This window comes from Pleuronectes platessa, chromosome 18 (genome assembly GCF_947347685.1).
Source record: "Pleuronectes platessa chromosome 18, fPlePla1.1, whole genome shotgun sequence".
Lineage (NCBI taxonomy): Eukaryota > Metazoa > Chordata > Actinopteri > Pleuronectiformes > Pleuronectidae > Pleuronectes > Pleuronectes platessa.
This window is the reverse complement of record NC_070643.1, coordinates 7,193,393-7,220,314: the sequence shown is the minus strand read 5'-3', so window position 1 is coordinate 7,220,314 and position 26,922 is coordinate 7,193,393. Positions and strand designations below refer to the sequence as shown.

General features: G+C 41.8%; 1 protein-coding gene across 6 annotated transcripts in view; it reads right to left on the bottom strand.

Moving 5' to 3' along the window:
* Window positions 1–7,768: 7,768 nt before the first annotated feature.
* The window catches only part of nrsn1l (neurensin 1-like), a 104,363-nt gene continuing 85,209 nt past the window's right edge, over window positions 7,769–26,922 (bottom strand). For 5 of the 6 annotated variants that reach the window (XM_053447286.1, XM_053447284.1, XM_053447282.1 and 2 more), the window contains 3 exons: window positions 12,455–12,532; window positions 11,539–11,691; window positions 7,769–9,338 (listed from right to left, as the gene is read on the bottom strand). In XM_053447286.1, coding sequence (XP_053303261.1) covers window positions 8,925–9,338; window positions 11,539–11,691; window positions 12,455–12,508 — 621 coding nt within the window. In that variant the 5' untranslated portion in view covers window positions 12,509–12,532 and the 3' untranslated portion in view covers window positions 7,769–8,924. Of the gene's footprint in view, window positions 9,339–11,538; window positions 11,692–12,454; window positions 12,533–15,026; window positions 15,112–26,922 lie in introns of those variants that run through there. The other variant, XM_053447287.1, reaches the window with a different exon arrangement.

Here is a 26,922-nt window from a genome sequence, read left to right as displayed (position 1 = left end):
AAATGTAACAGCAGCTCCTCCTGTTCTACTGACAATAGACAGTGTTCTATTTCTTTATGCAAAAAGGCAAAGATGCAAACAACTTTTTTTTTTCTCGTGTATCTCTGGTATCTGGCATCTCACTATGCAGATAGTTCTGATCGTATCTGACCAAGACTGGTCTCGGCCTCCCCCCTGTGCAGATGGTGAGTGAATGAATGTCTGTTGTGTGTTTCCTGATCTCAACCACAAACACCAGCTTCACAGCAGCGATGCCTGGAAGAATTATTCGACATCCTGAAATAATTCAAAGGAGTCAACATGATAACTATTCTTTCCAGTGTTCTGGTTGCTTTGCATTGTAAAACTTCTCTGGCAGGAGCTCTTTGTATTCACTCATCTCCCTCAGGGTTGTTTGATGTCATCAAACTCTGTATTCCAATGCCTATAAAAAGTATTCACCCCCTTGGATGTTTCACCCTTTTGTTGCTTTTATACATGAAATCGTCGTCAACATAATTTGGCTTTTTTGACAAGGAATTTGCAAAAACAAACTTCTTTTATGTCAAAGTGAAAACAGATTTTTACAAACTAATGTCAAATTATAAAAAAATATATAGTGTAAAATAAATGTTTGCATAAATATTTAAATCCGCTTGAAGGTCACTGACCTAATTCAACAGAGGTCCAGCTAGTGAATGCCAGCAGTGTCACAATTAGTGAAATGGAGATCGCCTGAGTGCAGTTGATGTGTGTCAAGTGATTGTAGTGTGTCTGGGAGGTCCAGTCCCTGGTTCATCAGTATTCCTGCTACAACAGCAAAATGAAGACAAAATAATACTCCAAGCAACTCAGAGAAAAGATCATTGAAAAGTATAAGTCAGGAGATGGCTACAAAAAGATTTCCAACTCACTGGACATCCCACAGAGTTCAGTTAAATCCATCATTAAGAAATGGAAGGAGTAGGGCACTTGTTTAGATCTGCCTAGAGCTGGCTGTCCTCACAAACTGAGGGACCGGGCAAGAAGAAGGTGAGGGAGGCCACCAAGACACCTACAACCACTTAAAGTTAAAAGCTTCAGTGGCTCAGATGGGAGAGACTGTATATACAACAACTGTTGCCCGGGTTCTTCACCAGTCGAAGCTGTATGGGAGAGTGGCAAAGAGAAAGCCACTGTTGAAAAAAGCTATTGTGAAATCTCGTCTGGAATTCACCCCCAAAGGCATGTGGGAGACTCCAAATATAATTGAAAGCAGGTTTTTTGGTCTGATTAGACAACAATTTAGCTTTTTGGACATCAGACCAGATTCTATGTTTGGGGAACACCAAACACTGCACATCACCAGAAACACACTATCTCCACCGAGAAGCATGGCCACGGCAGCATCATGGTCTGGGGATGCTTTTCAGCTGCAGGCCCTGGAAGGCTTGTAAAGGTAGAGTGGAACATTAATGCAGGAACATATCTCCAAACCCTGAAGGATAATCTGATTCAGTCTGCATGAGAAGTACGACTTGGGAGAGGATTTATTTTCCAGCAAGACAACGACCCCAAGCATACAGCAAAAGCTACACAGAAATGGTTCAAAGAAAACAAGGTGAATGTTCTGGAGTGGCCAAGCCAAAGCCCAGATCTCAATCCAATCGAGAATTTGTGGCCGGTCTAGAAAAGAGCTGTTCACGCCCGATGCCTGAGCAACCTGACAGAGCTTGAGGTGTTTTGCAAGGAAGAATGTGCCAGCCTGATTGAGACATATCAACACAGACTCAGAGCTGTGATTGCAGCCAAAGGTCCATCTACCAACTACTGACCTGAAGGGGCTGATTATGTATGCAATCATTAACTTTACCTTATATATTTAATTAATTGACATTATTTTGTAAAAATCTGTTTTCACTTTGATATTAAAGAGGTCTTTTTTGCCAATTCTTGTCAAAAAAGCTAAATTATATTGACCATGATTTCATGTATAAAGGCAACAAAAGGGTGAAACGTCCAAGGGGGGTGAATACTTTTTATAGGCATTGTATATCTGTCCTGGGTCTATGAAAGTGTTTCAGTGTGGATTTTGGAAACTTGCTGACTTCAGAATGTCTGACTTCACAGCTGGGTCATTCAGGTCCAGAGGAGTCCTGCAGATTCACTTCAAGAATGAATAGAGAAAGAAAAACACAAGTTTACAGTGGTACTAGCTTTGTGAAGAAGTACTTGGATCTTTTATTCACAACACAGTGAGAAGCCTCTGGTCTCCAGTTTTTCTATATTTTTATTAAGTTATCCATAACAATAGGGAATTGGATCATTGATACAATCAGGTAACATAACAACCCTCCTGTCAGTGACATCAAAGCAGCAGCAGCGTCTTGGGCTGAAGAAGACACTTTAAGTATATTCAAAAGGTAGTATCCTACTTACTTTTACTCAAATAGCAAAGTTAAAGTTTGTTCTTTTACTTGAATAAAATGATTATTTCCTCCACCACTGCCTACAATCTCAGACACCATTGTTGAGAAAATTGTATTTGATGTGTATTTTGACTTTTTGTTTTGGTCGATGTCCCATTCATTAACACGGAGGAGGGTGGATTTGTGATCTACACTGCAGCCAGCCACCAGGTGGCGATGAAGAAGCTTTGGCCTCACTTCTGTCGAGCCGTAATGTTGTAAGCGGTGTATGATACATACACACAAATACACATGTCATATACAAAGATTTGGATTTAAAAGAACACAACGTCGGAGCAAACTGTGAGTCATTCAGAACCAGCTCTCAGACTTGGAAAGTGCTGCAGGCACATGGAGGAGTTTTCTCCTTGGGACCGATCTGCTGGGATGGTGAACTGACAGCATGTCTGATATTTATTTTGAAGCCGAGCAGTAGAATTTTAAACTCAAAATAACCATAGTAAACATAAAAAAAATATCCACTACGATGATCAGGGTTAACATAACTCGTAATAATAGAGAAAAGGCTTTTAGAAGTTATCAACATTTGTTTACTCTAAATTAACGCCCTGTCCACTAACCTAACCTGTTTGGTTAGCGCTGCTAGGTCTAATTACAAGTTTGCAACAACATTTTGCATCACTGCATCACATTACCAACATTCACAGGCGTCTGTCTCGCCAAATATTATTTGGACCCCAGCGCAGTTTTTTGACAGATCACTGATATGGATTTTATCGCCACCTATTGGCCTCACGTGCTTGTTCGGAGATAATGAAGGTTGTGTGGATCAAGATTTTTTTGTAAAACAGAAGGGAAATATATCTGTAAAAAAAAAATCCTACGCAGTGTAGACAAGGCCAAGATTCTTTTTGTTAGGTTTCCTAACGAGGGTCGGCTTAATGTTCATTTACTCGTCGTTTTGTCGTTTTCACTCTCTGTAAAATAAGCTTTTCACTCTACATTTGTAAATAAAGTGTCTGAGTGGAAGATACATCCTATAAATATCTCTTCTTTCTGACGTGGAAGCGCTGCTCCTATAGTCACCTCTAACATCAGAGGTTGATTGGTTGTGGGTTGTGGGGAACTTCATCAGAAACGTGTGGAATGCCACAGAGCGAAGCTGGAAGGGTTTTTACATTAAAACATTGATAGGAATATTTACTGACATGACTTTCTCCACGTTTCTGCACTTACTGTTAAACTCCCTCCCCCACACATACTGTACACCGGCCTGCAGTGGAGAATGTTAATGGTGATGGACTGCACAATATTGTGATAAGAATGTGGCCATTGCAAATGCTTAGATTGAGTTGTGGCTCCAGAGGCAAATAATATCTCTTCATGTTGAGATGCGTGAAACATGGCGTGGTCAACCATAACCATTTCCAGAATTCTGAAGGAGCGCATGTTCAGTACTTACAGAAGAAATGTTAAGTTCAGCGTGAGGTCATGTAATGGCAAAGAGAAGTCACAGCAAGATTCTCTCTTCTCCTTCTCTTGAATGCGGTGTAACATCTCTAACCAACGTTTATGTTTTCCACAATGGTGAAATGTGTCTGATGATACATCTTTCTGAAATTCTGTGACATTTCAAAAGGTTTAAGAGCATTTATTGGACCAAACTTAGGTAATATCTCCTCGGCTGCTCCGCAAATGAATCCAAACTGTACAAAGCTCTGAAGGAAGCACATTGAGCCCCCCCCACCACTGGAGGAGCGCTGAATGCACATGAGCAGCTACAGATCACTGAGATACCGGAGACACATAAATGCACCAGGCAACAGATGCCGCTGTTAAGTGCGCCAATAAGAAAGTAGCAGAAAAGGAGTAGGAGGAGGAGAAGGAGGAGGGTAATGGAGTGAGAATGCAGCAGGTAGGAGCAGGAGCAGCAGCAGCGGCTTGATTGACTGTCAGACACTGCCTCGCTCACTTGTGAGAATGTGATTGGTGATTGTGCGAAGCTGCCGGAATTAACTTGGCGCTCTGCTGGCGTATCACAGCAACAGGGAATTCATGTAGGATTTCTGTGGGTTTGTCACTTACATGGAAACAGTGCATGGGCTGTACTTCAGTGCATGACATCATGCATATTTCAGGGACCTGCAAATCAGTCCACTGTGAAATAAACTGGTTTTAGGAGGAGATTTTCTGGGCGTGTCTATGTTCATAAACGAAACATGCAAACGCATGAATGCTGTTCTCCTGCCAATAGGGTCATTTTATAAAATGACATTTCTCCATTTGGTGAATGATTTATAGCCATGTTAGCGACGTGGCGCTGGAGTTGGCTGCGTGTCAACATGGTGTCACATCATCTGCACTGTCATTGATGAAATAGAAAATATGCATCATCGATCTACAATTTACGCCAAGACGTTGTCGACTATGTTTTCTTTTCTTTATTCAGTATAGTTTGGCCCTGTGACGTTATCTGAGGTGTAGTGAAATTAGTTTCCATTCATTCACAATCTTGTACCCCCTCCTCACAGAAGATGCCTGGCCAATCAGAGCAGTGAAGTGCCGGTAGAAAATAGAGCAACTACGGGAGTGGGTATCTCAGTTTGGAAGTACCGCCTTTGGTTAACCTGGTTTCTGGGTTAAAGAAGGGGGGAAGTGGAGTTTCTCAATTTAAGGAGGCTTTGCAGTGTTTAAAACCATCATCGCGCTCTGACCAAGCCAATGACAGACTTCAATTTACTGGACTTTTATGTATTAATGTAGATTTCACATTGATGACTGCATGCTTTGGAGGCAGCATTTGAAGACTACCTGCATCAGGACCACACTGTCCCAGGTGACCCTTTAAAATAATGATGTCAACAAAAGGATTTCTTACTGCATTTCTTACTGTATTTCTTAGAGCACTTTCATTTTTAATACATAATATTTTATAAAAAGGTCTAGGTTGATATAAGATTGTATCAGTTTATCAGTCAGGGATGACAGCTGCTAGCTAAATCTGTTACAATTGATTTTAATTATATATTCTCTGTATAGAATTAAAAAAAAAGTAAATGCACATTGCTACAGTTGCTCCTTCACTAGTTTGTGTGTTCACTGTTTACATTGTGTAGCAATGTCCCTGCAGTCTTACATGTTTCAACCAGTTTTCTCAGTGTTTCCCTACTCAAACTATTGTACAAATAAAAACAACCACTAATATGGACCATGCAACTGATGAATCCTTCAAATGACTAGCAAAAGTCTTTGTGCCGGCACCACACACACATTCTGAGACACATTCCAGCTTTCTATCTGTTCTCCACACCGGATGAGATGTCACAGTATCACATCAGCGCAGCTCGACTCTTCAGCAGCCATATATACAGCCCCCCCCACACACACACTGGGACAGCTGGGTCTGCCAATCAGCCGATCCTCGGCTGCTCGGTTCTCTCCGACAACAGTGTGACTCACACCCTGAGCTGTGCAAGTCAGTGGAGCGCATCAGCCTCCATCTTCACAGGAAACGCTGCCACCGCTTCCACTTTTATATCTCATTATGCACTTACATACACTCGCTAATAAACCCAGCATGCTCAAGTCAGCCATGCAAACATGCGCTGAGAGTGCGAGGGGCATGTTGACAGCAAGGAGAAGAGTTCCTGTGATGGCACGGATGCTGGCTCATATACAGGCTTGATGTGTTAATGATTTTGGCACAGGAGAGAAAAGAAGACAGACTTCAAATGTGATGCACAAAAACAACCCCTGCATTGAATATCTATTTTTGTATAGTTTTCGCTTTCTATGGGTGACCTTTAAAATAATGATGTCAACAGTTTATAATTTATGATACAAACATTTTTTATCTGCAGGGGTAAGGACGACTATAAGAGAGCTAGAAAATCACTAAAATATAAAGAAAGAAAAGGAGTCGTGACCTAAGTGACTGTTTATGTGTGTGTGTGCGTGTGTGCGTGTGTGTGTGTTTGTTTTGACAGTTTGGTGATCCTCCTGTTACTGTGTGACTTGAGGGACAAGATAAGTTGAGTCACACTCACAGCTGTGACTCATCCCACCAAAGTAACATGATGTACTCATACAGACACAAATACCAGTCTCAGACCCACCCACACACACAAACACACACACACACACACACACACACACACACACACACGCACACACACACACAAACACACACACACACACACACACACACACACGCACACACGCACACACGCACACAAACACACACACACACACACACACACACACACAGACACCCACACAAACACACACGCACAAACACATGCACACACATGCCCACAGCTTAAACCACATGTCACAGAGAAATGATATCATTACATTTTGAAGTATTATTTTAAAGTAATGTGTTGTTCACTAAGCAAAAACAAGTGTTTTGTAAGGGCACAGCTACCGAGGCCAATGACCCCCGAATTTGTATGAAGTCATTGTTGCGTCCAGGTGAATGTTTTTGCCAGATGTGATGAAACTCTTGAGGTTGTTCCTGACATACTACACATTCGAAAGAACATGAGGTCACTGTGACATTGACCTTGGACCCCACGAACAATAAAAAATAATCGGCTTATCTTTGAGTCCAACAAAATGTTTGTACCAAATTTGAAGAGATTCCCTGAGCTATCGGGTTCACAAGAATGGGATGGACAATCTATAAAGCTAATGGTCAAATACCTAAATAGAGCTTCAGAGTAACACAGTGGCTCATTGTTACACTCATAATTACATGTAAATAGTTCAACACCCATTGTGTAATAGACGGTCATTATATTTGATAGTTATTTGTTTCCCTCGATTCCTTTACTTTTGGTCTATGAGGGTTGAATACGAAGTTTGTGCCCTAAGTATCATTTTGAAAATGTCCAAAATATGACTTACTGCAGATGTGAAATATAAGGCTAAGTGAAAACTCAGTCAGAAAGACTGTCTTCTTACGTGTGCCGTCACATGCACAGTTAACGGTATCTCTAGGCTCCACCAGCTCATTTTTCCTCCAATCACAGCCTGGCATGCTTGCCTTGATCCGTGGGTGTCCAACTCTGGCTCCTGCTGCAGCATAACACTTGATACTCGGTCATCTCCCTTTTACCGTCCAACTAATCAGAAGCCCTTCATGAGACGTCTTTACTTCGGGCTCCATTCGTCATCGCCACCATCAGTGTCTCTGCTCCGCGGGGAAGACTCCTCCTTATTCGAAGCAGCTAATTCATCGGACTGTTTCATGGTGTTCTACTTCAATCATATTCTGATTTACTCTCTTTCATTTGTTTCTTTATAGGTCTCTCCTGGTTGACATAAGACAAGTTAATCAAATGGAAGCACAGTTGTAAGAGTTCAGTTTGCAGATCACAACTTTATTCTGGTCATTTCATTTGCACCAGTGACACTTGACCCTCATTTGACTCCGGTGTCTTCACCATGGCCAATAACACAATAAAACAATGAAACACCAATAATAACATCCAGTGAGAATCAGTGCAGTGGTTATAATGTCTATTGTAATTGTTTTTCAAAATCCAACTAATTTAAATAAACCAGAGGAGCCGATTTAACAGGTGGCCTCTGAGGTGCCGGTGCATCTTTCTCTCACCTCAGTGCCTCACCACTTACCCGCTACAACGGTGTCTGACTGTAAACAAAACATCTGATTGGAGTGAAAATGACGAGAGGGAACACGGGCGACCAATCAGAAAGGAGTCTTTGTTCGGAGGTGAAAATAGAGCACTTGAGGCCCAACTGTTGCCTGGAGACACAGATTGCAGGCAATTAGGGAGCTAGATTACAGTGGAGAGAAAATAGGTGATTCTGTCAATGAAGCACGGATTTGTGTGTGTGGGTGTGTGACTGTACATGCTTTCACCACCTCGGTGTAGACGTGTGAAAATATAGATGTAGAACTGTTTTTATCTGTAAACCACTCCTGCATGTGAGCACCTGTGATCCGTATGTGTATATTCTGTATGTATGTGAATGGAGGTGTAGGTTTGGATTTGTGAATGGGGTCATATGTCTAACTACTTGGAAAGCTGATTGAAATACAAAAAACATTATCAAGTTAAGGGGTAAAAATAGAGTTTCTACCATTAGTCATTAGTACACTGCTCTCTCCCAGTGGCTGGGCAGACATTAGTCACTGTACAGTACTCTCTTTAAATACAAGACTATTGCACTGCACTGCACAAAGTCAACAGCTACAATACAAGAGAGCCACACGGTCTCTGGTTGAAGTCTTGGTGCCTCATTTATATGTTTTAATTTGGGTTTGTTTCGACAATAAAAAATCTCTGATCAAGCTGTGCTTTTGAACCATGACAGGTTTTTTGAAGTATTCTGTCTACATCTTGTCTGAGGCTTATTTCCAGGTATCCAAACGACCTCCATTAGTGTGATAAAATTATATATTTTACCTTGAAAATAGATGAAAAACAAACCAGCATAAGACCTTGTAAATGAGGCTCTCTGGACTACAACAACAGCCTGGAGCCATGTTGCTCAGCAGGGATCGTTTTAAGAAGTGGGCTGCACATTTTCCACTTTCGACAGTGTGACAGGTAGCTTCCCCTCTTCGATACCTGGCGGCTTAGTGACCACATCCCCCGGATCCCGAAATCCCCTCCACTTGGACCGCAGCTCTCCTCTCCCTTCCCCCTCCCCCGGTCTGTGGAACAGCCTCTCTTTCAAGTTGGCCTTGGGCAGGATCCAAACGACAACCCCCATCACCAGCAGGGCCGAGCCGAGGCAGGAGAGCCCGATCCCGGCCGCGGCGCTGAGGTGCAGCCCCCTGTTGAAGCTAATGGCCTGGGTGTCGACGAAGAGCAGGTCCCCCTCTCCGAACGACTCGATTTTATGGGGAGTGAAGGAGCCGACCGACAGGCTGGCGATGCCTGCAGTCAGGATCAGGAGGCCCAGGGCCAAGGACACCTGGAGAGAGAGGACGGAAACATGAAGGCTTAATTTGTGGAGTCCTGATCTATTGTTTCTACTCTTAGTGAAACTCTTTGGTGCTCCTCCCTTCTTGTTAGGAAAGGTCATTTTGTTGTTTGTGATGCAGAAAAATCCAAATTGCCAAATGGGCAGAGGGGCTTGCACGTAATCCCTCACCTTTACAAATACCACCACACCACTGCCTGTAGTTCATCATGCAGAGACAAAGGTTTAAAATGCACGGTGTGCACTATCCAACATGTGTACACAAGGGAGAGTTTCACTTTATGGTTATTACAGTGGTGAAGCTCATCAGGGGGGGGACTGAGGTGTCTCTGTCCGCCGTCCTCTCCAGGCCGACAGTGTGGCAGCTGGGACAGCAATGCATGGGGGACGTGTCAGTTTGTATTTAGGTGAAATGGGGGGGAGCCATATCCCTCATCTCTGTAACAGACAGAAGATACACGACATCTCTTCTATAACTGCATCTTCATCTATTGTTGAAAACTATTATTGATATAATAAAGTTGTTTACCGCCCTGAGCCCCAGTCTCGCCTAATGAGTCCGTTCAAATTAAACCAATGTAGAGCAGTGGTACTCAAGAGAAGACGTCACAAAACAATTAAAATGTTTTTTCTGAAAGAGAACGTCTACTATATTCTATATACTAGATACTTTTATGTGACTGTTTTTTAAATTAGTTCAGGAGTCATTGGATAAATTGTGGGGTAATTGCGGAAACAGACAGAGTGACACAAGCATCAGTCATAGACGATACTACAATAGCAATGATCAGTGTATTACTAAAGCGGAAGAATCATCTTTCCCTGAACAATGAGGGTGTGATCCCGCGTCTCCTCAGGGAATTATGCTTACATGTAATACACACAATTGTTCGTTTACCTGTAGGATTTCTCATGGGACATATCAGACACCCATCGTGGGTGGAATCTCTTTTGTGTTATATCAACCGGTACTGATAACTATTATGTGAAATATCAGAGCAGGATATTGTGAAAAACACAATAGGCCCTATAATACACCAGACGCAATGAGAGCAAGTGTCTCTGCACGTTGCAGACAGTGACTCAATTGACATTTTCCCATCTGGCGCCGAAGAGTGTTTGAATAGAAAATGCACATCTGAGCGTCACGAGTCTGTTGGACTTCAAATGAAGTGCGGTCTGGCGTTTTGTTGCTATCTCATAACAGCAGAGAGCGATTGCACAAATAAACAAGAGCCACTTGGGCTGGATTCAGCGGACTGCCGGTGAACTTTCACTACACACACAAGTTACACTGTTTCCTCTGTAGACAAGCATTCTCTCTAAACCTTGGCACATCCTAATCACTGTATGTTCTGCAGACCCCATAGATAAAATAGTGCCCCGTATGTCTAGCAACCACATAATGCATGAGATGCCAGACATTACTATAATGTGTGACGTGCATGTCATGGATTTTAAGGATTTGTTTACCATCATGTTCAACTTCATAAATGAATGTGTCCCATTAAATAGTCTAGTTTTCAATATTACTTTAATCATCAGCTCAGTGTGACTTGATTAATTGGATCAAATTCTCTAATAACGACTGAAATTAAAAGTAAGAAAGTAATTTCATGGGTTTTCAGACAAATCTAGAAATACCATGTCAGGGTTGTACTCATCTGACAACCAATTAAATTGCGGTTTACCCAGAGTTGAGGTTTTAAGTGTAGGATGTTTGTTTTGGTTTGTACCCTCGTGGTTGAATGCACTCATTGAAAGTTGCTTTGGATAAAAACATCAGCTAAATGATATGTAATGTAAAAGTGTAGGATGTCACAATTAGCCTATGAATGCTTGAGTTAGGTCATATGTGATATCGAGAAAAGAAGAGAAATCAAATCCATTTATCTTTGAGTCCATATTAAATGTTTGTAAGATCTTAACAGAAATCCTCTCAAGGTGTTGCTGGCTGCATTTGCATGTGCACTGTTAATCCCGCTTTGTGTTTAAACATGTAAACATCATGTCCCAATTTCAGTATCCTGGCTAAGACCATATCCCGGTCTTGAAAAACCCAATTTACCTAGCTGAAGTACTCTGTAAGTACCCGGGTTAACCTTTTACCTCCGGCTGTGGCTGTTGCCAGTACAGAGGTATAGTCATAGGCTAGCAAGGTAAAAAGTGTGTGAGCTTGTCGTTGCTCTACCTTCCAGACTGCTGAGTTCCACCACAGGGCTGACCTCTGGCTCTGGACGAACCCCCGATCCTCAGGGTCTCTCTCCCACATGGAGGATGAGCACCCCTCGTAGAAGTGGTGCAGATAGGAACGAACCCCAAACTGAAGACAGCTAGAACCCGTCTGGACAGATGATGGGCACAAAGGGACCAAATTACTTGGGAGAACAAGAATCCTCCACGATTACATTTGACTTCCCAGTTTCTCACATTAGAGGGAAGTGTAGTTTGTCTGCCCATGTGTCTTATGGGCAAAAAAGACAATCAATACATTTCAGCCTTTTATTTGTGGAAAAATTTGTGGAGGGTCGCAGTTGCCCCATAAGACTACATTGTGGCCACTGCTGTGTCATGGCTGCTGATAAATACGATCTACTGGACTGATTCCAGATATTTTTCTAAATAACATTTATTTAAACACACACACACCTTTACAAAACATAAGGCCCAGGTTGGAAAACACAAAAACTCTGGATAGGAGCCTAATTACTAACTACTGTACTATACCATACATATTTCTTACTGTACATATCTATTTATTTAAATTCCAATTTAAATACGCACAATACTCTGCACTTTACTGCCTTTTTTTGCACTTCTGGGTAGATGCTAAACTGCATTTCGTTGTATAAGTACTTGTACTGTGCAATGACAATAAAGTTGAATCTAATCTAATCTAATCATCTAATCTAATCTAGTTAGAAAATATTATAGTTTAGTCACTGTGCAGTCTATTTGATAAATATAGCGCTGTTATATTATCACTGGTTAAAACAGAAAAAACTCAGAACACAGGACTTAAAAGCGATTTAATAGAACAAATAGACTCTTGTAGCTGTAATAAAATCAAATAAAACAGATCAAACCCCAGAGAAAGTAACGCTCACCTCACTCCCAGAGGAGTCTCCTCCTGAGACACAGGCCTCGGAGCACGACGCCATCACACCCCACGAAACCTTGTACACCTGCAGTAAACATCCACACACACACATACATATACACGGGTATTCAGAGTCGTGAAGAGATTGATATGTATGTCAGATGTATGGCCGTTACTATATAACACAAGCACTGTTTATCTGCTGAATATGGATTTCCCTCAATAAAAGCCTCCCCTCCCTTCAGAGACCCGTCATAAATCTAGGCCCGTGTCGCCAAATCGCACCGGTTGCTGGTGCAGCATGTGAACGATTGACGGCTACCGTGGCCCTGAGGTGCCTCTACGGATGAATCACACGTATGCAAGTGTGCGCTCGCTCTATTCGTCCTCATATGCACACATGTCCCCTCTGTTGTTATTCGCCCGTGGTGCCTTGATTGATTTGTTTCATTCCTCACCTTCAAATGGTTTCTCTAAGCGGCCACCCATGCCTGATCTCAGTTTGCGCCACAGAGGTAAGTTTAACCCGACTGCAGATTGAAACACAATCCTGAATCATGGACCCGACGGGACCAGTTGACCCCAAGCTGTTCAATAAACAACCTTTTCTTTAATTCATGGGATTTTAAATCGTAACTCAATATTGTAGGGATGTATAAAAACAGAAAGTCAAGAAAGTCAAGTTCTTGTGGCAATGAAAAGAGCAAGATGACTCAAATGACACCATGTGGACAATTTGTGGACGACTTTTGCATTTATTACAAGCTAAAGAAAATTATCTGATGTTTGATTTAGATCTGAAACTCAATTCATGGGAAAGTCTGGAAGGAAAGTACATAACTTCCACAATTTCCATGTAAAACTTTGTATGACTACATTTTAAAGCCTATATGAAGAGTAGTTATTAGGTAGCCCAGCGATGGAGAGTACTAAATACACCCTAACCCATCTTTTAACCCCTGGAGATACTATGTACCCCAGGTACCAACACCATTACAATCCCACCAGCGACACAACGCAGGCGTTGGAGGGAGAGGAACAAAAAGCAGGGAAAGCCAGCCAGGCTATGCACTACGCTGAAGGCTAACCCGTACAGACCAACGCTCCTGAGTCTGTTCCTCGACCAACTCCAGGTCTCTTACAAACAAGATGGCTCCGATCGAGATGTACGCTTCATTTTGTGACTATCATCACAGAAACCTGGCAAAACAACAAGATCCCGGATGCGGCGATCAAAGTAGCCGGATTCTCCGTTTACAGAGCGGACCGAACGAGGGACTCCCAGTAAGGAAGCTGTAAATGGATGACACTGCAAGTAAACATAACAATGAATATCATTTTAATGATACAATGGTTATTAATTCTGAAGAATGGGTCAATTTGGCTGCAACACTGTTTACCTCTGAAACTCCAACAGTGTTTTGTGGACTCATACACTTAACCTACCTCTCCAGTGGCATAGTGGTGAGAGGATATGAGTGAATTTTCCTTTTTGGGTGAACTTCCTCTTTAAACCAGCTGAAACACACAGATTGTTTCTATTTTGTACGATAGCGGCATCATGTATGTATGTATTTATGTATATATATAGGATTTAGTTTGCTTGTTTGTTCTGTTTATGAAATACTTAATCTTCCAGTATTGTTAACACCCTTAATTTTCTTTTGGTGATTTTAACATGTCCCTTCTTCTATTGTTGAAGTTGCTGTATATCTCATGGAAACGATAAAAAGGATAATTTAAAAAAGGAAAAGACGACTCAAATTACGTTATCATTGTATCAAATTCACTTTTATGTTTGATGTTTTTGGTTATGATACTGCTGTGTTCTTCAGTATGTTTTCAAACAGCTCTATTTGCAATGTGGTATTTTAATCTGTTTCACTGCCATTTGAGTCCAATTGTGATTCATAATGAAGAAAACAAGTATATGGAGCACTGCCTGGTGAGTCACATTATCTGTGATGCATTACAATGAAAATATGACTCATTGGTCCAACTGGTGTTTTTTCTCATGATTTTATATGGATTATCGACTTTTCATTGCAGTGATGATAAAACAGTTTGATCCTAATATATAATCAATTCATGACGAGGACCATTTGACCAGACCGCTGTCCGTGGTGCTGATACAGTCACTTCAACTTTCAACTTTCCTCCAGACTCAGAGTCATCTTCGACTGCAGATCAGTTGCGTTGTATTTTATAAACTGTATAATTAATTTGTCTTACAGGAACTTTAACGAAATCGATTATGCAACAGGGTTTATTTACGACCACGCACTTAAGCGAGATTCGCTTTTTCCCGTTTCAAAAACCGACGCAGAAAAACGTCAGATTTGGAATTAAATCGTTTTCTTTTAGAACGGAGAGATGAATACTACATTGTGGTTACTTTCAGCGGAGCCCCGACATGTAAACTAACCACCAGCACTGTGAGTCATCGCGGCCATTCAGCCTCTCACACTTTTCCTCAGTCGCACTTGATCAACAGCGCTACACTTTTGTTTTTGCGCTCAGCTGCAGCTTCCTCTCGTCACTCTACCCGACTTCACACCCAGAGAAGCAGTCAGTCTTACCCTCCTGGCCCCAGTGGCTCGCTCTCCTCACCGGGGATCCATGTGCTGACGGACCGGTGGATGTCCAAAGCTGCTGCCGCTGCTGCTGCTGATGGGAATCAGTGGATGGGAAACACTGAGCATGCGTGTGAGAGGTGGAAAAAAACAACCGCAACCTCTCAACTGTCGATGATACATGACACCTGTCTCTATCAGATGAATCCAGAGATGATTCAGTGCGTTTCATCCATTCAGCTCAAGTGAACGTTTCTACTTTCTAACCAACTGACTTCAGGTTGGTGTTCACTACTATTAAAGGGCTATTGTGTAAGATTTAGGTGAAAGGGATCTATTGGCAGAATTGAATATAAAATAATCCTAGTGATGTTTTTGCTGTTTTCTTTATCCCATTACATTAAATATCCTTTATCTGACGCTTTTATCCAAAGCGAATTACAATAAGTGCATTCAACCATGAGGGTACAAACCCAGATCAGCAAAAATCTGAAAGTACATTAGCTTCAAAAAAGCCAAACTACTAAGTGCTACATGCAAGTGCGATATATAAGTGCAACTAAACTCCATACATAAACACATTTTGATGATGGTTATTAGACCATCATCTTCTTAACCAAGGTGTAGTTGGAATAGATGTGTTTTTAGCCTGCCACAGAAGATGTTACTAGAATGGGCTTTTTACATTCCCATTGACATCATGAGCGGGTCTGGAGGCCACCATGTTTTTTACATTACAGTGATGGGAAAGTGAACACAAGTGTTAGCATAGCTTTTGTACAGATGGAGAGAGCTGTTGGTAAGTTTTTATGCTGACCTTGTATTGATTCAGGTGTTAAAACTTAAATATAGCCTATTTAAGCCAACATATAAATCATTCTCAGTACAGATTAGATGTGGGGTCCCACAAGATTCAGTTTTGAGACTCATTTTATTCTCTGGTTTTCACGTTTCTTTACCAAGCTACTTTATCTGTACCTTGTTTTTTGTATAAGTTTTTCTCATATTTTGGCTTTTTTTCAGTTTAGATTGTTCGTTATTAATTGGTAAAGCCTTGGTATTGAATCTTATAAATGAACTAAATCATTCTAAAGGAATATTACAGAAATACAGGACAGATATTTCATTCGGAAGATGACAATAAAAATGGTTAACACATGAAAAAAAAAAAATCATGCACTGAACTTGGACATTATATATCAAATCAAACCGTTCCCAAACAGATGTTAACTCACCTTCAGTTTCGTGGATGAGTCCTTTTAACTTTTTACCAGCAGTGAGATAAATATTGTAAAGTAAGTTTTAAGTACAACTCCAATGTCTCTAAACTGTCAATCAAATGCCAATCTGACAGGATGGTCTACTTAAATTGAGCGCTGCATTCAACCAGCTGTCAGTGACTGATAATGCCTCCGGGAACACAAGCTGAAGAAGTATTTCTGCCTCTGTAAGCGGTAGCGCTCATTAAATGCAGGCTCACTTCAAGGCATAGTCTCTAACTGAAAAAATGTTTAAAGAGACAACTTCACACGCACGTTAACACATTCACACACTCACACACACACAGAGTCACAACACAGTCAGATTCTGCCAATATGTGTTCGGTAAATATTTCAGCATTTCCCGAAGATGCATTATTTATGCAGACTGTCATAACAGATCCCAAATGAAAAGAAAACAAATACTGTCATTTTTCACATTTTTATCCAAATCTGTGAGTGAAAAGAACACAGGCAGATGTGTGTGTATGTGTGTGTGTACGTGGGTTTTGAGCGTGTGTGCACATGGAGCTGGTGGCTCATCACTCCTGCATATTTGGTATTTGGAAATCAGTATGGTCAGCCATAAAAGGCGGGACTGTTTCCAAGGTGCCCTGGTGAGACAAAAACATGGAATACTGCTATTGTTTGTCGCACATCTCTACACACACAGACACACACACACACACAGGTTATTGTGTGACCAGGCTGTGCTCTATCAGAGAGAGAAACATTTCCATGGTGACGAGTCCAGCAAGGTCAGACACAGGAAGTGACTGCTAGGTGTTGATTGGCTGGGAGATAATTACACCTCCCTTGAAGATGATGTGCAAACAGGATTTCCCCCCCCCCCCCCCCATCTACTCTATTTGGAAACTGTTGTAAAGCATTATCAGTCATTTCAGCTGTATGCCTTGTTGCCCTTATTGCTTTCTGTATTCACCGGCTAGGGAGGGTTATCCTTTGGTGTAATAAATTATGCATTGTGCTGGTCTGGTTTCTTAAAAATAGCCTTTGCATCAACCCACAGCAGCCCATAAAGCCACTGTCAATAGTGTGGAACATCCGAGCCATCATGGCAATTAGTTGTGAAAAGCCTTTCATTTATTGGCTCTGCAAATAAAAAGGATAAATTATTTTCCAAAGCCAATATTTAGGTCTGATGTCTGGCAGAGCTCCTTTATTTTCACCACCTTTTTAATCTCAGGGTGGCAGGGATAGTGGCGACTGTTCCAGCATGAAATCGAAGACATTTTTTTACGAGACCATTCAGGGTGCTCTGGTGGCAGCCAGTCAATGGGGTAGGCAAAACCAGCAACTACGCTGAGAGGGGGCCCCCAGGAACAGCTGATCACAATAGTCCACAGCGACGGAAATTTTGTGAGCACCACCTTGAACTCTATGATTGGCTACAGAAGACTAAAAAACTACGTCATGGTCAGAACCCTTAACAAGGCCCCATGCCACCAGCTTCCTGCAAAACTCTTCATCATTTTATAAGATTAGTTGTAGACTAGAACGTCTATATGTGTGTTTACGATGTGCCTGGGATGGAGCTGGGGGTTTGCTGATAAACTTGACATATGACTGCTTTACGGATATTTATGGTAAAGGTAGATAGTTTACACCAAAATTAATATTCACTCATTATCTAGTCACGACTATGCCGATGGAGGGGCTGATGAAGTGTTTGAGTCCACAAAACACTTTAGGAGTTTCAGGGGAGTAAACAGCGTTGCAGCCAAATCCAATACAATTTAAGTAAATGGTGACCAATTTTACAAACATCTCAGACTCATCAGAAAAAAACAGAAAACGCCTCCATACTGCTCCTGTGGTGTCATCCAAGTGTCAGCAAACCGAGACATTCAAATCCACCTATGGTATACTCTTCTGGATTTATGGATTATGCTAAAATATGCTAAACTAAATTAACTGAGCCAGCAGAATGCTGGTTCCAGCTACAGTTTTTAATAGAAACACAGGAGTGGTATCAGTCTGCTCAGCCTAACCCTCAGCAAGAAATCTGAAACCTTCATTTTTACTAAAGCTCAATTCATGCTTCTGCTTCAAAACACATCTGTAGCCTACGTGTAGATGTGCTCCCTACGCAGAGACCTATGCCGTACCCTGACGCGCACCTGTAACCACGCGTCAAGGCGACGCAGGCTGCAAGAGCTGTGATTGGTCCACTTGGTAGCATCGCGTCTCCAGTAAACCCGCGCCCATTTGGATTGAGTTGACGACATCTTTCTTTCACTCGTTGCAGTTCTTTTATAAAAAACTATTGCTCTTCAACATCTATCAGCTCCAGCTCCAACACGATCCACTTCGTATCACTCGCCATTGATCTGAAGTAAACAGAGACGCCAGGAAATTTGTTAATAAGGGGACGAGAAACCGGAAGACATTCAACACCAACATCGACACTCTACCGCCGCCAGTGTTTCCGCATTGTAACTGCAGCGTTACTCACACATACCTACGCACAACTATGAATCATCGGCTCCGTGTGTAAGCTACCTACCTACGTATCCTCGACGCAGAAGCATGACTCAGCCTTCACTCTGTGCCACTTCCTCTTTTGTCTCTTCCTCATTTTAAACCCATGTTTTGGAAGCTTACCTTTTTTTCTGCAGCTTGTTAAAACTTACGATTTGGCTTTTCTTCTCTCTATCTCAAACACAAGCACACCGTATGGATTTTAAAGAGGCCGGCCAAAACTCTAAATCGTTCTCTAATTCTATCTCCAATGAAACCAGGCGTCGACTTATCTTTTAATTGCACTGCAGGCCTGTTAACTCAAATTCCCTCTCTTTTCTCCCTGGTGTCATATCTCCCCTAAATTCATTTCATACAGCCAGGACACATCACTCTTAATCTTAAATACAGGCATACCTTTTTAATTGCATAATTAAAAGCCGGCTCAATTCGGTCTCACTCTCCATCTCTTTCTTAAAAGCAGGTATTGCGGGCACACATTTATAGATGCACTCAAGTAAGCACACATTTTAATTGCACAATAAAGCCCCAGTAAAGCACAAATGTCCTCCTCCTCGGTCTATTATGTGAAGCGGAGTTGCTACAGCGCTGCAGGCAGGGTGATGGCGGTGCACAGTTCACAAGGTCACTGGATGTGTTTGTGGGTGCGGGGCCCGGGAATGGCTGCGTTACATCACGCAGAGCGTCAGATAATGGCACAGGAACATGAATAATGCATCCCATGTTGACAAGTGGAGTGAAACACACAGAGTCTAAATATTCTATAAGGAGAGGAATTCATAGAATAGAATAGCACTTTGGGAACTAATGGGCCGTCAGGTGTCACATCCTATGATGAAGAGGCACAGGAGTGAGCGTGTGTGTGTGTGTGTATGTGTGTGAATGCAATGCAGTGCGCTTGCATGACCGTTCTGCTCGTTATTGCTCAATATGGGCCATAAAACTCAAAATACCTTTTCAAATGTATTCTCATTTTGGGCTTCATGCTCTTCACCCGCTTGTCAGGACGTCTGTTTTTGAAAATATTGTAAGCAGTGCATGTGCGGTATTCACTATAATTGGACTTTCAGACGGTGGATAAATGGAGCAGACAAGCTGAATGGCAAAAATAAAGCTGTCAAAATCTGTCCGGTCTTTCGCAAGACAGGTACATCGATTGAAAAATATTTTGACAGGGGCTCTGATTGATTTGTTTTCTGTTGTAATTGGTGGAAAATCTATTCAAACTTTCTACTTCAGTACACCATCATGATAAATAAAAGTACAGAATCAGCAAAAATGGATAAAGTTTCAAATATAAAATTCAGTTATAATTCAGATAGATGCCTGCAGATTATATATTGTGATATAGGATAATTATTATTGATACAAGCCGACTACTGTGCAGACATCATTTGAAGCACAAAGCTAATGATAGATCTTATTGTCAATAAATGCTTTGAAAAGGCGAAAGTCAATATGTTAAACCATCTCTTACTACTTTCTGACTAACCTCCCTTGTCTGTGGCCCCGAATCCAATGGTTGCTACTGCAGACGGAAATCAATAACCACATCATTGACAATTTTTTATAAAAAGACTTGCTAATTTTCTGTAACAGCTGGGGACGGTAATTTCCTGCAAACATCACTAACACAGGGGACTATTTTCAGCCGTGAATAATACATGTTTAGGACAATGAATGTGTATTTGTGTCAGGAATGAGGTGTGTGAGGGATTGAGCTTTATGGTAAAGAGGATTTAGATGTATCACAAATTGGCTGCACAGAAAATAATGTAGTTTCTTATCTATTCTTGGTATTTGTTGATAATAAAAAATATAAATTATCTCCATAATAACCTTGTAATGTTGTTGTTTGTTGAGATGGAGCCAGTCGTGACTATTCCAGCACGTGTTTCATGAGCTGACCAACATTTTTCCGGATCTTACCCTGCAGAGTAACTTTAAAGCTGTGTTCACTGTAAAGGGGAAATGAAGGAGAAGAACTAACTGACATTTTTTAACACTTCATACTGATTTCATTAAACTGATTTGAAATTGAGGCCAAATCATCATTATTAACTGTTCTAGTCATGTTTCAGCTGCGGGCGAAAATGTTTTACATATCCTGTTAGATTCTACATGTTGGAGGATGAAACGCATTCCCACTAAGACCCTCGTCTATAAGAGCCTGGAGCAATGCTCCTCTTCATCTTTCCCCTCAAGAGGATGAATTTCATCATTCATCAACTGATTATCATTTTAATGCACTCTATTCCATATGCAGATGTGGGACTATCCTGGTAACCCAAATCCACTTACATAACCCTGCTCTATCCATCTATCCATCTAACTATCTATATATCCATCTATCCATCTATCTATCTATCTATCTATCTATCTATCTATCTATCTATCTATCTATCTATCTATCTATCTATCTGAATTAATGTACAGTTGTACCCAGCTCACGTCTCGTCTCCTGCGTCTCAGACAGACTAACCCACTTCTCGGTCTTCACCCTGGAACAGACTGTGCCTGGAGGGGAGGCTGTCCACGACATAAGGCCACTGCAGAGCTGACTGGTTCAAGGGTTCATCTCACCGGGCCCCTGTGCCTCCCCGTCTTCCCTCAAGTCATTACGGGCAGCAGATAGCGGACAGACGGAATGGATGGCTCTCATTCCGGTGCGGCGCTTCCACTTGTCTGATCATTCAAGGTCATATCGAGCCGATCAATAAGGCTACACTGATGAATGGGGAAGTGGATAACGTATGTGTGTCCGGGGGGGGCTGGCGGGTGAGGTGGTGGTGGTGGTGGGGCGGGTGCACAAACACGCACCTGCACAGGGTCAGACACAGTGTGTTATCTCAGTTCCGGGATCTGACACTAGATGTCAGTGGAATGTAGCGGAGTGTGCTCGAGTCGCTCACCGCGGGTTCCTTTGTTTCCTCAGCGAGCACACAGTGGAATAACAGCATACATATTTGAAAACGTGTAATGTGTTTATCTTATTCATACCTGCCATGCAGCTGCTTCAGCTATGGAGCTTGAGTGCGCCCATGATTACCATGAGTTGCAGGTCAAGAAACAAAAACAAAAAAAGCCAGTGGATTGTAGTAACACTGCTTGAATAGAGAGCCTCTCATGTTTGGCTTCATCTGCCAAGGTATACAACTATTCTAATCATTTCATATTGAGTCTTAGGCTAATGTCAAAAAGGTTAAATGTGCTCACACAAGAGAAATCCACTTTTACGCTTGTTTAGAGCTATTATGTTTAATCTTTGTGTTCTTACGCAGGCGTCTTTTCATTCGAGGCGCTCTGAAACGACAGCATACATATGCACTCGATGTCTCTATGCATCGAACCCTTTTCATAGAGCTGCTCCAAAGACACCTTGAACGCGCCACTGGTTTCCATGAGGCTAAGTGGGTCGTCAACAAGAAACTTTCATAGAAGGCGACGTCTTCTGTCACCTCGCAAAAACATCAAAGTCTCAGAATCCACGGGTTTCGGCGTAACCACATTAAAACAGAGGAATATAACCATGTCGAGGTAAGAAATCATTATCTTATCAATAACACCATTCATCATTGACATAATTAGAGAGACGACTGTATGTCATTCCAAACTGGCACATGCAAATTCTATCCTACCCCCCCCCCCCCCCCCCGCCCCCCACCATACCTCTCCCCCCCAAAATGTCATTAATGTATCCTAGTGTAATATTATCACACGGCTACATTCCTCTTCTCTATCTAATCGAATTCATCAGTCTAATAGGTCATAATTAATTGCTCCATTATTAATCGCGTGATGTCATACCTACATGCCTGCGGGTGAAAGGAATTGTCTGTCACCAGGAGCGTTGCCTTTGCGTGCATGTGTCAGGTGTGTGCGTGTGCGTGTGTGTGTGTGTGCGTGTGTGTGTGTGTGTGTGTGCGTGTGTGTGGAGCGGTGATCCTAGTTTGAGCTGTTGCCTGGTGCCCGGTGCTCAGCGGTGTCAAACGCTCGTCAGAATCAGCCGTCTCCAGATCAAATTCATCGCTGTTCAGCGTGACTGTGTGATTGCCGCTGATTACCTCGGGGTCAAAAGGTTCAAACATCACTGAGGAGGATATTACACAGCGGTGGGGACATGAATATTTAACTGTCTCATTCTGGCGATGCTCTCTCTTGGGCTAACTTGAGCCAGAGGAGATGATGATTAGCCCCGCTGACAGGGCTAATGACCTGGGATGGATGAGAGTGGAAGGCCACTGAATTTGCCAATGACATGGAGTGGACAGTCTTTATTCATGCAAAGGAGAGGAAAATGAAATACTTTAGTGTTTCAATAGATTCGAATGAAATCAAACCACGGTTTTAATATTAGCAGTGGTGGGAGAAGTATCCAGACCCTTTACTTGGGTAAAAGTACCAATTCCACTACTTTCAAAAGACTCCACTACAAGTAAAACTATGTATTATCAACTCAAAGTATGAAAAGTAAAAGCAGGCCAATGTTTTACTATTCTATCTGATGTATTTGGATATTACACTGCTTGTGTAGGTTTCATTTTACAACTGTACATCTTTTTGAAACTGTTAAAGGTTGAGCTCATTTTTTTTCGTACTGCAGCTCCTGTTCTGCTCGTCCTGTGTTCCTGCTCCAGATCTTCTTCAGAATTATTCCTTGTCATTAGTGAGTCCTCCTCAAATAGTTCTACAATATGCTGTCACTCTGTGTGCAGAGCTTATTGGGAAAAGAGTCTACGGTGCAGAGTGAAGTAAGATATCGTTTGTGTCCGTCCTAACTGGTTTATCTGCAGTGAAGATGTTATAATCAATGTTTTTCATAAAATGAATAGTTTTTTAGGCTTATATATAACCTTGAATAATTTACTCAACTGGTGTAACTTTTTGATACATTGCATGTCGACTATTTCAGTTGTCTGTTAAAAACAAGCGACATTATCTTCAGACCCAAGTTCACTAAATAAAAGCTCTGTAATTCTGCTCAGTATAAAGCAGAACAGCAACAAAACAAACGTAGTGCTTTTATATCATTAAAAATAATAATTACTTATTTGTATAGCAGTTATCTAAAGAAGGTTACAAAGTGCTTCACAAAGAAAGTGCAAAAAGAAGAATGAATTATAATAAAAGATAATTAATTCAGTTAAATTGTCTAAGACCAAATCATAACATAATAATGCCAAGACCTTACACTCTATAGAGAAACACAACAGTTCCCACAATGAGCAGACTCAGATTAATCTGCCTCGACCGGTTGGCGTGAGCTGAGAAAAGGATTCTTATGACCGTATGATTCCAAAGGGCTATGGTCAAGAAGACCGATAGAAAAGTGGGATGAGAATTTTGAGGCAATATGTAAATTTAAGATGATATTGAAGACAGAGGCAGTAAGGAAGAGATTTTGTGAATGTTGTGGACCAGCCCCTGTTTTCAGCTTTGTGATGATAATGCGTTTTCCATCCAATTCAGAGGCCTTTTAAAGGATCGATTAAGACATTTCTCAACACATAAAGGAACAGTTTATCCTTCAGCTGATGATACACATCAAGATATATGGTGGTTTACACTGTCATCTGTAAACTCTAAATCTCTCACACAAATTAAAAAAGTACAATATTGTTGTCTGAGTTGTAGTGGAGTAGAACTAGAACGTCCATAAATGCCAACACTAATGTAAAGTTCAAGTACCTCAAATGTGTCCCTAAGTACAGTACTTGAGTAAATGTATTTGGGGACTGTCCAAAACTGAATACTAGATGGTTTCAGCAATCACCATTAAGTGTGTTTATTTTCAGTAATGACCTCTTAACAGTATATTTCATAGTTAGTGGTGGTGTCATATTTTCTACGCCAGGTATTTATAGAAAAAACCTGCATGTATGTAATAAAATGTTAGTCTTTGATTGTATCTCACTGATAACAGCCTCACTGTTCTCTCTGAATAATAACATCCCAATATTTATTGCTGCTGCTGCTGCTGCTGCTGCTGCACTTTTAAATCATTCAACTGGTGTGTTTTGTTTATAATGGATCAATTTTAAATATTGCATGTAATAGAGCAGCCACACTGAGCAGTTAGATGACAAACTGCAGGGTTTTATGGTCTGCTCAGATCACAATCACCAATGGCCTTATGGGTAAAGGCCCTTGGCTGACTATTCATTCACTTTTCAAATTAAAACAACATAAGTGTGGCTGGCAGCACTGGAAAGCTAAGTCAAAGATTTCTTGGGTATCATTTAGGACTGAGAGTTTGGATCCCAAATCATATCTGGAAGCGAGGGTAGTTATGTTACAATGGAGCAGAGAAACTCGCTTTCATGCATTTTTATTGGTGTTGGGATTTCCCAAAGACTGTGTCAGATGTGGAAATTGGCCCTTATTTTCCTAAACGATGATTCGAAGCCATTGGTTGTGGAGTTTACGGCTCGTTATAAAATTTCAAAGTAAATTACAACCACAACTGGCACAGGGACGTGAGAGACACACAAACAGGCCAAAACAAACACAGAGGTGCACTCTGGCAGGAGAAGTTACGACTGATGTTAGGCAAACATTACCTCAGTAAAAACTACCTCAGAGAAATGTATAGTGACATATTCATGCCCACGCTCGAATGAAAAATGCATATTTTAACCACCTTGCATGTGTTGGCACTGCATCATTGTCAGCCATCTGCCCCTTTGTTTCAAACAGCATTGTAACCTTTCCCAAAGAGTGTGTGTCTGTATATTTCTGCAAATTGGTGTGTGTGTGTGTGTGTGCTATCACTGGCGTGCACACATGCTTGTATATCTGGTGTGTGTTGTTGCTGCCAAACGTCCATTTGGTTGGAGAGTATTGCCAAGGTGAGGTGGAGGTCAATTCCACACCGCTGAATCATTGAGCAGCACCGAGCTGAGCCGATGCCAAGGTTGGCAAAGCAGTGCATAATACAATGTCATCATCTGGGTACAAAACACTCTGTGCCGACTGCGCCTGTAAATGTTCCGGGTGAGTAACGATTCACAGCATATGACGCGTTTTATTTGATTTCACATAAATTTGCTGTATTTACTTTTTCTTTTCAGTCGGCCTGGTTCTCAGGCTGAGTTCAATGTGAATTAAAAAATATATATTTCCTTGTCTCTGTTCACACAGAGTTGGCTGTGTGTGTTTTTTTTTTTTCTGTGTGGGGCCAAAGATGCTCAGTCCCCACTGTGCGTCCCTGCTTTCATCCTTGGATATGATCAATAATGGATGGAACTCCCACAGCCTCGCAGGCAGGGATTGCTCGGAAAAAAACTTGGAAAACCAGCCACAATTCTGCCAGTCCCGGAGCGCGGCGCCGGAGACGGGGGCCACGCATGGCCGCCAATTAGCACCGGCATTTCTCAGTCACTTGCTGGGCGTGACTGTTTAGAGGCACGCTCAAAGACCCACGCACACACATAGACAGACACTTCTGTCGAGCTGCTGACCTACTCCCCTAACCACTTTATTGATCTGTGGGCCAAAGATGTGAAAGCCTATTGAGGTCATCATTAATGATTCATCATATCCAGAAAATGTCAAATGTGGCTTGGGAGCGTAAACATGAACGCGTCAGATGTCACGGACTCATAAACATGTGAGAGCTTTGAAGAAGTCTTCCATGCATCTATATGAATCATACATGTGAGAGGAGAGGATACTGAGTATAGAGATGGCTATCAGATAGCGTGATGCAAACATTTCATCACAGTTTGCTCTGATGCTGTCACTTTACTCTGGACTCCCACAGAGAACTGCTATATGTGCTACTCGGAATAATCTTCCACTTGGCCCCCGTCTCTGTCTTCTGTGTCGGCCTGGAGCGTGGAGCGGGGAGCGGGGAGCGGGAATCTTTGGGTCCAATATAAGCACAGTGCAGAACATGCGTGTGAACGTATGCAGCCTTGGCTTATCTGATGCTTTTAGTCCATGCGGTTGGCCTTTGATAAATATTCTAGCACACCCACAGACATGTATACACACAATGCATTAGCTATTCCACTAATACCCGCACACATGCATGCTATCCCACAGGGACAGATCAAATGCAGCAGCCATGCACTCTGAGACATGCAATAGCTGTGGATTTCATGCAGGCGTATATATACCAAAGAACACATAAATAAGTT